The 12783-nt window shown below is 41.3% G+C and overlaps 1 protein-coding gene across 1 annotated transcript in view; it reads left to right on the top strand.

The window, feature by feature from the left end:
* The window catches only part of vstm2a (V-set and transmembrane domain containing 2A), a gene marked incomplete at both ends in the record, with an annotated part of 85633 nt that extends 74232 nt beyond the window's left edge, over nucleotides 1-11401 (top strand). The window contains one exon of the mRNA XM_083901927.1: nucleotides 11316-11401. Coding sequence (XP_083758053.1) covers nucleotides 11316-11401 — 86 coding nt within the window. The remainder of the gene's footprint in view (nucleotides 1-11315) is intronic.
* Between the last annotated feature and the right edge of the window lie 1382 nt (nucleotides 11402-12783).

The raw sequence follows: 12783 nt of genomic DNA, 5'->3' as shown, positions 1-12783 counted from the left end.
CCCACCAGTGTGTCAGCTGTTGTTAGATCACAGCTCACCCTCCATCGTTCCTGGCAGTGTTGTTTTCTCAAGGCTCAGAGGTGACCGGAGCTTAATACAGGGGGGGAAAAAAAGAAAAAGAAAAATGCCCCCTTATCCTCAGCTTGATTGCATAAGCATTCTTATCAAAAGAAAAAAAAAAAATCACAATAACTGAGATTGTTTTTGAGAAGCACCATATTCCTTTTAAAACTGATCGTACTGTGTGGTGAGAAACAGCAGGACGGCCGTCCGCGGATGCGTTCGTATCGCTCAGGCAGTCGCATGCAATGTCAGCGTGCCACTTCAGATTTATGTCTGGCTTCCATCGCTCCTTTCTTTTATCCACTAATGTCTCGCGCGTGCTTGTAAATGTGGTTAATGTCTGTGTGAGCACACAGCAAGAAAAAGACCAACTCTGAGCAGTTTGTGGCCAACGGGCAGGGATGGTGAAAAGATGTGTGAACTTACAAATTCAAGAGAGATGGTTGATCGTTTTATGCTCTAAAATGTCATGAAATAAATGGTCGTATTATCTACTGTAGCTCAGTGGTACAGCATGTTGTCTTTTTAGGTTGTGGGTTCGATTCCACATGCATAGTATTACAGTAATAATAATATTACATTGATGTTGATACTATAATGCAGTCGATACATCAGTCACAGAGTGGATACATTTGCTGATATTTATCAGATTTTAATAAAGAATTGTTAAACATTATGTACAAAACATGAAGTTTTATTAATGTATCATGTCTAGATTATCCATGTAAAATAATATTAAGTGTTACATAAAGCAGGCGATCTGTCGAGGGCGTGACTCTGCCTTGATCAACCTTCAAATCAGTTGATATTAATGAATGAACAACAACAATGATTACGTACATATTATGCCTGCATGTTTCTCTCATCTCGTCATTAGTGTACTTTGATTAGTGAGTACAGTGCTGTCAGAAAACAAACAAAACAAACAAAAACCCTCTGAATAGGTGTTGATTTTGGAGTATACACACACAGTTGAACAATAATGTCATCCGGTTGTATTTAACTGGTCAGTCAGCCAACAATCCAGTCATGGCTGAAGGAGGCAGACAGTCCGTTAGAGAGCGTAAGGCTATCAGTCAACAAGCGAATCAGACAGCCAGTTTTTTTTAGAAGAGAGCCACCAGGCAAGAGAGGCGGCAGCGAGTCAAAGAGACAGTCGGCTCGCCAGTCAGCCGGTCAGGGATCAGCAGGAATAGATGGAGCTGGCAGTAAGCCACAGTTTGAGCTCCCTGCGGATGTGCTGTGGTGATTCAAATCCCTACCTTACTGAACAACGACTGCCTCGCTGGCCCTGGAAATCGATATCCCCACATCGCCGTTTCACCAAGCCAAAAACATTATTGGCAAAATGTGCCAGTGTTGTGTTAGGTTAAATAGGACAAAATGAAGCGTGTGCTCATTGTGGGTCTATTCTATCCCAGCATGTACCAAAAAAAAACAACCTAAAAAGGTTCGTACGAGCTCAGCCAGATACACTTATTCATTACACCTGAAGATAATTGAGTGCATGCAGACTGAGGTGGAGAGAAGCCGTTGCCAGGATCATGTGTTGCCAGTGTAAATGTCTGCAAACCACAGATACTGTAATGTCTTTTTTAAAAAAGCCTAAGTTACTGCAGATGAATGTGGTCAGGTTGTGGTTGCTGCTAGGGACATCGCTTCCTTTTGCTTCCTGTTTCACCACACAAGGATGTCCTCACGGCATAAAAAAACACACTTTTGATCTGTGATCTGTGTCTGGTGGACATAAACTCTGACTCCTGCTTTTCTCTGTACAAAATATACATGTTACAGGTTTGCAGAAAAAGTCAAAGTCAAAAGAACGGAAAAGCTCAGACTCACAACTCACACGTAAGATTAAAAAAACACTTTTATTTCATTTAACCGTGTTGCTGGATAGTCACCAAAATACTAATCTATTTGCCAGTTATTGTTCCAAATAACTGGCAAAGACACAGTGACCTTGTAAATCAGTAAAAGTTATTTTTCATTGACGAACAAATGAAATGATTTAATCACTGCCTAAATAGAGGGTTGTTTTATGAGCATATGGCATATGAGTCTGCTGGTGTTATTTTTCTCTTTGTGCAGCACTGAAAATTCACAGTAGTGTACAAGTAAACAATAACTCACAACTGTTCTCCCTTTGTTGTTTTCTAAAAATAGCATGGGACCACAGACGGTATCTTTACCTTAACGATTCTTACAGGCAAGGTTATTTTCAAAGTGAAAAACACCTCACATAAAACCCCCCCCCAAGAATATCTGTGATTTATTCATGAGAGTAATAACGTCAGACGTGGGTTTGTGTTGTGTTTACTTGTGTTTTCAGTGTCAGGGAGAGGAGAAATGGAACATTCTCATAACACATGCATGCTAATAGCTGCAATAGTCATGTATGTGTTATATAAGTGTCACAGAATTGTACTTTGTCACAGCAGGGAACACACAGTGGCTGTAGCTGGATTCAAATGTACGAGAACACATAAGAACAAAACCAAGAACAAGCGCAGCAATAACAACAAGTGAGAAGATTTGGAGTCACTTCACTTGTATCGCTATTGAGCTCGAGAGAGTTTTAAAGCGGACCTAGACAGGAAGTTCCAATTACGGCTGTTTTTTAGTGTGTATCTGCGTCATTACCTTGTTTATGAAGCCCTGAAGGTTCTAAACAAACAGTTCAGTCACTGCTGAGAACGCTGTGTTTTATTGTAATCTCGGGCTCAGCGAGATCTCTGAAAAAACCCGGTCCGGTTACGTAAACAGCGGTTCTCCTGAACAGCAGATCCTCCTGCTCCGGGCACTAGTCCGGGCACATCCGGTTGCGTACATTGAACCGCAGAAGAAGAATAACGTCCGTTGTGGAGGTGTTTCACGAGCGACAGTGTCTTCTGACTCTGGGTCTGACTCCGGGTCAAAGGTCGTCAAAGGGACTGCGGCGGGGAGTCGTGAAGAAGCTATTTTTAAACACTGTTAAAACAATGTTTTGATAATAAGGAGCAGTGCATCCACCGTTCCAGGGGGGGGAGCTGTGCTTCTGAGAGCAGGTGTGCTGAATATACTGGCCAATCACAAGACTCTGTCTTCTGGGTGTGAGAGTTGAGTCTCAAATATCGCGGCTGGGCAACATCGTCAGAAAAGTGGATTTCTAACGGCTCGTTTACAGCAACTAGGAGGTTTTTGAGCATAAAAACAAGTTAATGTATGTAAGTAGACCTCCATAACTAACATATATGTGCAACAGGACCACTCTAGGTCTGCTTTAAAAGAACAAGGATGTAACATCGAGGATACAGTCGGCTTGGAAGACAGATAGAGCTGGGTGTCATCTGCATAACAGTTGAAGTGAATTTCCTGAAAATGTGACTGAGAGGTAGGGAGAGGATCTGAGAGCAAAAATCCTGAGGAACACTTACCTAAGACAAGATCTTAGATCAGGTAGAAGGTTTTGAGTTTTGAATGATAGTCGAGATAACAGCAGTTGGGTTTTGTTGATAAACAAAATAATGGAGAGACGAGGCAATGATTGATGGCTGGATAGAGTGCACTGGATGGTGCATAATTTCGATTTTCGCATCAAAACAAGGTCATTAGGGTGTAACAATGGGTGGTGGAGTACATGTGAGGTGGGAGAATATCAGGTGGTGTTGAATAGCCCAAAGCTGAGCTTGTTAGTAGGTTTGACACTGGCTGACCTAGTCGGATAAGCTAGCGCACGTATTTGAACGCAATACTGCATGTTCTTTTCTTTCTCTTTCGACTTTCGGCTCAATTAAATTTCAGAGCGAAGTGTTGTTCATCACACCCCAGCTTCTAGCACACACCATCAGTCGTTGCATTATTATTGGAGTCAGTTATGTCAACACTTACTGAGTGAACACCATAAATACAGCAAACGCACTATTATACACCAGGTGTCTCATAGAGTAAATTAAAGGTGATTTAGTTATAAAACAGAGAGGTCTCCAGGCTCATTTAAAAGAGCTGAAAGGTAGAAGAGACCTACATGGAGCTCCTTAGAAAAACTGAATGCTGCTTACTCATGCTTCATGTTAACTCTGGGGACTGGAGAAAGACCTGCGGAAAGACCTGTCCCAGATGTGGGTCAGGTCAGGTGTCTGGATGGTTCACAATGTACGGTAGCAATAAAATAAACACACAGTTTGGAATCTTTGTGCTTCACAAAAAACAACAACAAGCAGTCAACTTAATTTGAAGAAACAGGTAAAAGAAGAGTCAGTAATTGGATAAATATGAGATTTCCTTGTTTTACTGTAAGTACTGCAGCAGCGTCCTGACTCAGCCGCAGTCTCTTATTCACCTGTAAAGAGAGAATTACAGGAGTTCAGTTTTTCTCATGATAAAATCATCTTCATACACCCTCCGTTGCTGGGAAATTGCTTGGCAAATATCATATCAAACAAGAGAAACCATACCTCAGCAGTAAATCAATAATATATGAACCAAACCAAATCTCCCTCCCGTTCTGCTTGAATGTGTTTTGATCAGCGGACTCCAGAGGAAGTGTAGCCATATTCACTACAGATGCACAGACTTTAGAGCTCATCTGGACCATGTCGGAGCTGACAGTAAAAATCAGTGACCCTTGTACCTGACGCTGTCCACAGCTCTGCTGTTGGACCAGGTGTTGGTCAATCTGGCTCTCTGCAGTGTCCTTGAGCAAAGACACTGAGCCCCGTGTTTGTTCCCAACTAAGCACAAATAAGCAAACATAATGACGCTGAAATTATCTGGAGTAAATGAAATAATTACAACAACCAAGTTTAAAGTTAGTTTTGCAAAGTAGCTAAGTCAACTAACTGCAAAACTGTCGTGTCCAGTACATTTGGACATGCAGTGTGGTCGACTTGTGTCATTGAACAGCTTTATTTTATCTTTTTATTGAACCTAAACAGAGTCAGTGATACTATTATTATTTACTATGTGATGTGGGAGTGAGCGGGAAAGAGAGAGGGAGTTTAAACAAGAAAAACCATACCAGAGACAGTACAGGTACAGGTTAATAACACACCTGAACAATAACAGTATTGACACTGACAAGTACAATATCTACAGAAGAGAAAAGTAACCAAGCCTTCAAGAACTGGATCTTTGAATGTTTGAATCTATTGTATTATTATGCAACAGAATTCCAATTCATTTAAATTCAATTCAATTCAATTCAAGGCAAGGCAAGTTTATTTGTGTAGCACATTTCAGCAACAAGGTAATTCAAAGTGCTTTACATAAAACATTAAAAAGCATAGAAGAGACATTTATAAAATCAGATATAAAATCAAAAGAAAAAAAGATAAAAAACAAGCAGGTAAAATCTATATGGAAAACAAAAAATTCACTGTTATTTGTGTTGCGCCAAATCACAACATACATTATCTCAAGGTACTGTACACACAGTAAGGCCAACAACCTTCGTACGATCGTAGAGGGAGCAGAGAAACACAACAGTTTCACACTAACTCTGACAGAAACAGACTCAAATATGTGCGGCATCTGCCTCGACCGGTTGGGGTGAAATGAAAAATGAGGTACAGACGGAGTGAAGGGGACCAGATCCCCCCCCCCCCCCCCCGCCCCATCTCCATCATAGTCAGCTCCAACCCAACCAAGCAGGAGACGGGGGGGAGAGCCCTCACGCTAACCCCCCCCGCCCCAGATCACCAGTATATGGTTTGGTGGTGTGTGCATGCGTGCGTATGTGTGAGGCATGTTGTTGTGTTGGTTTCTCATGTGCAATTAAAGCTGAGAGGGGGAAAGATGTGGCACGGACACCACACTGCGGGGTAGAGACAGTGGCACTGTCGTCATGTACCGCTCACCCCCCCCCCCCACCCCCATCCCCCTAATGTCTGTCACGCGACAAACATTGAGGGAGAGCAGTCGACCGTCAGGGGAGATGATGATGGAGAGAGAATCCACCGCGTCGCAGAGGCAAACATCCTGAATCAATAATGTATCACAATGGGTTTGTTTTTGCACGGCAGCCATTTTGAGATGTTTTAGCAAATCTCAGGTGTTACTGATCACATTAACAATGGTTCTGAGGACGCTAGAACTCAGCTATCGTTCCTTTGATTATTTACACTTCTTTGTTTCCTGTCAAAATGGCTGCTGCACAAAATGGCCCATACTTCAAGATTATTCTGCGCTTTCTGGGTTTACATCAGGGGTTCTCAAAGTTTTGATACCTGAGGGCCAATTTAGGAACCCAACATTGGACTGAGGGCCGCCAAAGGAAAGAAAACAGAAAGAAATCTCATTTGTGATCATTTTAATGACCAGATTGCAGTTCTACAGTTTAGCGTTAAGTAATATAAGTGTTAATATAATGTAATTTAAGCATTAATATAATCACGCTTTATAATTTACTGGGTAATTACCCAGTATTTTGGCCATTGTTCTTACCTTCTAATTACAGGTTAATACCAAGTAACACATTTCTGTTACCATATATTTACTGGGTAAATAGCTAGTAATTGGGGGATGTAGCTACCTGCTTATTACCAGCTTATAACACAATAATACACTAAAATTCACCATATAGAAACCAGGTAAATACCCAGTATTTTTGTTTACACTTATTGGTCTGTATCCAGTAATGTCCAATAAACATTTAACAAGCTTAGTCGCTCCTGGATTAAAACTATCAACTGGTGGTGGTTTACATCCAACTCATTCACATTTGTAAAACTCATGTGCATTTATTAGATTTGTAGATATATGATAATAATCCTAAAGGAAACCATTATAAGGACATGGTAAACAACATAGTAAACAAATGCCAATGCAGCACACTTCTTCTTTTTGTTGTTTTTTTTTTGTGTAAAAGTGAAGCTCACTGGTGTGTTTGTCACTGCTTTTGACAACAATAGAGTTCACAGGCTCAGATTAATTAGGTATATCATCCTCCACTGAAGTGTTTGGGATTTGTCATATGCTGAGCGTGAATCAATAAATCCACTGTTATTGTGTTTGGTTTATTGCAGACCTTCAGCAGAATGCGGATCGTGGCAGCAACAATTTAATATATTATGAACCAGTCCGTCTGCAAAAGGCATTAGCAAAAAATATAAAAATGAAAGAATCAGCTCACATACAAAGCTCTGGGATTCACAGTGCATGTCTGCACTCAGCCTGAACATAGTTTCTAATGAATTGCCTGAATCCTAGATTTTTGCTCAATAATTTCCACGTGTACGCGACGATACAAACAAACACATATGCAGCTAAGCAGAAAAGACACTCGCTAAGACTCTCAAGCCATGAAAGATGCTCACGTATATAGAAGAAAGCTTCCCCGATGCAATCTATAAAAGCAGCGACCCGTGCAGCGAGTGAGTTAACACGGCTGCAGTGCTCTCGCTGTTCTGTTCACTCTGGAAATAATTAAAGTTATAGCGAGTGATTGGTGATTGTTCTTCTTTTATGTGCAATTTCCATTATTGAAATAATAATTCCACAGTGGGCCACATGGTTAGCACTCAATGCTACAGTAGCGTTGGGGTGGATATGTAGCGAAGGAAATAAAAATATGTTTAATTTACTCAAATGCACACACTTTTTTTGACCAGGTTTCGTCTTATCTCGCTTCATTTATCTCCTCTTTTGTTCGGTCACATTTCCTTGTATTTTTTGTTTTTAATTTAGGCCTACGTACGTGGTGTGGGAGCAGATGTCTCAACAATAGATGGGCTTTATTATAGCACAGTGAGCCAGCACCACAAACCTCTCCAAACATGCCACTCTGACATGGTAGGTGGCGGAACAAACCTAACAATTACTCCAGTTTTCCTGTATTATCTGCTTTTATCTGGCGGTGGAAATAATCAGAAACACATTATTCCCGACATGAAAGGGTTGACAGGTTATCTTGGGTTTTTTTTTTTTTTTTCTTTCACATCTCTGTCTTTATAGAAAAAAACTGCAGCAGAACAATGACCTTGAGTCAATGACTAGAGAATAATAGACCTTGTTCCATTCTGACCTGCTGGCGTTAACATCCTTTCCCAAATGATCCGATCACAATCAGCTTTTATTTTTACGCGTAAGGAAAAAACAGTTCTCGTCTCCACCTGGCTCTGATCTGCTGCTGTATACACACAGATGCTCCTTCAGTCGTTTGAATCCAATGGGGCCCACGGTTGGTGTAGTGGTTGGCACTCTTGCCTTTGCAGCAAGAATACCCGGGTTCCTGGGTTTCTGCAAGGAGTTTGCATGTTCTCCCCGTGTGTGCGTGGTTTTCCTCCGGGTTCTCCGGCTTCCTCCCACAGTCCAAAAACATGCGATATGGGGATTAGGTGAATTGGTCACTCTAAATCAGGGGTTCTCAAAGTTTTGATACCTGAGGGCCAATTTAGGAACCCAACATTGGACTGAGGGCCGCCAAAGGAAAAAAAAACAGAAAGAAATCCCATTTGTAATAATTTTAATGACCAGATTGCAGTTCTACAGTTTAGCGTTAAGTAATATAAGAGTTAATATAATGTAATTTAGCCATTGGCCCCCGGGCTGCACTTTGAGAACCAATGCTCTAAATTGACCGTAGGTGTGAGAGTGTCAGTGAATGGTTGTTTGTCTGTGATGGACTGGCCAACTGTCCAGGGTGTGACCCCGCCTATCGGCCAATGTCTGCTGAGATAGGCACAGCGCCCCCCGCGACCCTCTGGTGGAGGTTGAAGTGGTAGATAATGGATGGATGGATAAATAAATATACTGCGACTTCCAAGCAATACAACTGTCTTTTGGATCGGTTATGGCGTGTCGTGTGAAAACAAAGCAAAGGGAGATGATTCCCTAAAACCTACGGACACAGATGACAGCTACAGCAGAACCTACAGCAGGACACGCTTATGTGACTGCTTGACAAAATAGAGTAGGTTGTTCCAATTGGCATAAGATTGCTTGGCAGCCGCCCAGAGTCTCTCACGTTCCTGCAGGAGCAGGAGAAAACGCTGCTGCTGCTGCTGCTGCTGCTGTTTCTTTTCCCGAGGCCGTGTCCATGACAAGAGAAGAAACGTGACACAAGGACACGTCCCCCTTTTCCCTCAGATAATGAAGTACCATTTCACTTCTTTTTTTTAAAACGTAACGGTACTTTGTGGACTTTAACGTTGACGTTTTAATGTTACTGAGCGTAATATTGTTTAACCGTGCCAGAGTTAGCAGGGTTTATGTTTGTGGCGTTCACCGTGACACGTCATCTTGGCGCCGGCTCTTAGCCGGAGGCTGATTAATTATTCTCCGCGTGAACGATGTTTGGGCCACCGAGTGATTGCTGCTCCTTCGTGGCACCGCCGTTCTCCAGATCACCTTAAGCTAAATGAGACGTGGGGATGGAATAAAGGGTCAAAGCACTCCACGTCTTACCCCCTCCTTTATTCCTCTATCCCCAGCAGAAACTCAAAGCTTGCCCGCAAGGAACAAAGAGTTACCCCGGGAAGATTTTTATTCTAGAACCATCTACCGGTCTGGCACAGGAAGCCAGAAAAATGTCAATATGATGAAGTGAACAGTTCACCTTCTATTACCCGAGCACTACCTTGTTTTCACTGGATTACAACTTCTCCTGTTCCTCGCCTTTCTCGTCTTTCACTCGAATCCCTTCTCCTCCCACACAAAAAAGCAGTTTCTGCTTTAATAGAGACTCTGACTGATTGTGCCGCTGTCATTTGCTGCTTCACTCTCATCGTTTCGGGCTCGCTGTCCTTGGGATGAGGACAATTTAAACAGTATATACCGTTATAGTCTGTGTTCCTCTTTGCAGTCATTAGATGCTGTGCAGAAAGAGTCATAGTGACGCCCGCAGCGATGATAGTTAGTCCAGGCCAAAAGCGACAGTTGCTGGTCGTGTAAATCAGTTTTTTTCGAGGCAGATTACACATGCAGTTTTTTCTGTGGGTGTCTTCAAACGATATCATGTTCAGCTGTGAATGTGTGGGATGACAAAATGTTGGTTCGATCCATAAAAGCACAGTTGCTTTTCAGGCTAATTTGACTATGTGATGTATAAATGTGTAATATCAAAATAAAGTCAGGAGTAATTTTAAGAAATCAAAATGTCTTCCCTCTACGAGTGCATAATTAGAAACGCAACCATACCTTTTTAAGTTGATCTTAAGGAACAAATGCTTCCGTTATATCAAGCAAATTAAATCACTCTTATCAAACAAACACGGACGAGATAAATCTGTCTGTATTTATGCAGCGATTCTCTCGTCTCGGTGACCTTTCAAAGCTGCTTTTCTGAAGTGAGAAACCAGATCCAGATGTTGGATTCAACACGTGAATCTGAACACTGATCTGCAGCAAAGCCGCGCTGACGGGGGTTTCACAGGTGACTGGAGCCTTATGGTCCGTCGTACATCACGCCATCTGGTGAAAAAATGTGAAATGCATGAGAGGGTGAAAATCAAACAGGCAACCGCATGTGCTGTTAATTCATTAATGTATAATAATAATGATGATAATAAAACCAGGTTTTCAATCCCATCACTTGTAGTTCCTGCAGGTGGATACATTTAAAGGCCTTTCATCAAATCAGACTTTCAGAAGTTTTGCCTCAGTTAGAAATGTCCTTATTTTTGAAGGAAAAGCACTTTTCTCAATGAATATAACATTAAATGAACAAGCGCTACACATGGCTATTCTAGCTGTAAACGTCTGGTTTTTAATAGAATATGTCCATAGGTGTATAGAGGCCCGTTTCTAGTGCTCTAATGGTACATTGTGTTTGCTAATGGCGTTAGAAGGCTATTGGATGATTAGAAAACCCTTGAAAACCCTTGTGCGATGATGTTAGCACAGCTGAAAACAGTTTTACTGGTTCTTTGACCAAAGGGGAAAAATGATTATTTTGAATAAAAAATCATTATTTCTAATCTTGTCAATGTCTCCACTATATTTTCTATTCATTTTGCAACTCTTTTGATTAATCAAAGTCTGACTTTTTTTTATGGAAAACACCACAAAATTGTCCAGGTGAGCCCACACTTTTGAACGGTGTATTTCAGGCACATATGCTGCCTCTTTACTCCATCATTATTCACTCCACTTGTTTTGTGTGAAGAGGAGAATTCTGCATTTGTTTTACACTAAACCGTAAAAGAAATGTTCTCCGTTGAGTTTTTAGTTTTTTTCCCTGCTTATCTGTGTCTTTATCAAGCAGAGGAATCTGTAAGCAGGAAATTTGATGTCTGTGTTTTTGTGTTTCTTTTTCTCGTCTCTTTTTTGTCCAGGTACAAGAATATTCTCCTGCTCTGGATTGACCGTCCTCCTCCTCCTCCTCCTGGCGTGCGGCGTGGTGAGGGATGCCTTGTTATAATTCCAAGAACTGACGTGATTTGCTCCCAGATCTCGCTCTCTCTTTCTCTGTTTGCTCCCAAAGTGAACAAGAAAATTGCCTGTTCTACTCTCCCTCCCTCCCTCCCTCCCTCCCCACCACCACCACCACCACCACCACCACCACCACCAGGCGGACAGCACAGTTGGCCCTCATTTCCCAGCCACCACCGCTCTTGCAACCCAGCACATTGTTATTAGCCAGTGTAAACACCAGTCACCTTTAAGCCAGTTGGATTTACCTTTTGTACAGACATCCACCCCCCGACACCGCGTAAAGGTGCAGCTCTGTGGCGTGAAAACGGACTCTTGTCTCTTAACTGGATAATTCTCACGGAAAAGTATGACTTTATTATGTTTTTTTGTTTTTTGATGTTCCAGTTCACGTGGTTCATTGCTCAAACAAAGCGTACAAAAAATACGTAATACATATTTGTGTATTAAATAGGATTCCAGATATATAAATCTGTTTTAATTGACACGCCTAGAGTTTCTGTATGTGCTGTATAGCTGAAATCCACCATGTTAGGCCCATTGTGAATATGCCCTCTCAAAGAAGAAGACGTACGTGTTAATCCAGACTGTTAACGTTAACCATCAGGACGATGTAATGTTACATCTTGTTAGTGACAGGTCTGCATGCTTTCTTTATATATTTTTTATTTTCTTGTCAGAGGGCTTAAAAGAGAAGAGCCACATAAGTCGTATGTTGAATTTTTTTTTTTTTTTTTTTTTTTTTTGTTCATGTGGTGTGAAAAAAAACAACAAAACAAACAAAAACAAGTTGTCTCCTGTCATTTTAATTTGTATTGCATCCTGTGTAGGAATAAAAAAAAAAAAAAAAATGTCACAATTTATGAGTCATTCAAAGTCCTGATAAGTGACCATTGGGTGATTAATTTTAATTGGCCGGCACCATTTGTTGTAAGTTAAGCGGCATGCTCACAGTATTACGGGATGGGAGGATGGATTTGGATGGATTTACTCACGCTGCATTGTGCTGGGAAGGTTTGAGCAAACCCTTCATTTACATGTTTGGGGAAAACAGAACTGCTTTTATTTATTGTAGGTTTATATTCACACGGGATCATTGAGATTTGTATCCACTCAGAGCATTTATAAGCAAATGGATTTCGACACAGTCTGAAACATGCTATAATATTCTGAACATTAACATAAAACCTTCCAGAACACAACCTCTTGTGTTATTGTTAACCTTTGAGCTGAAAAAGAGAGAGAGGGGGGGGGGGTTGAGGGGGATTATTGTGCAACAACACTTAGAAATGCAGAAGTTCCAATGCACACTGGAATATTTATGAATAATTGAAAAGTTGAATTGTGTCTATTGAAACCTGCTGTAAAAGG

This window comes from Microchirus variegatus (assembly GCF_963457635.1).
Source record: "Microchirus variegatus genome assembly, chromosome: 15".
Taxonomy (NCBI): domain Eukaryota; kingdom Metazoa; phylum Chordata; class Actinopteri; order Pleuronectiformes; family Soleidae; genus Microchirus; species Microchirus variegatus.
This window is presented reverse-complemented; position numbering and strand designations above follow the sequence as displayed.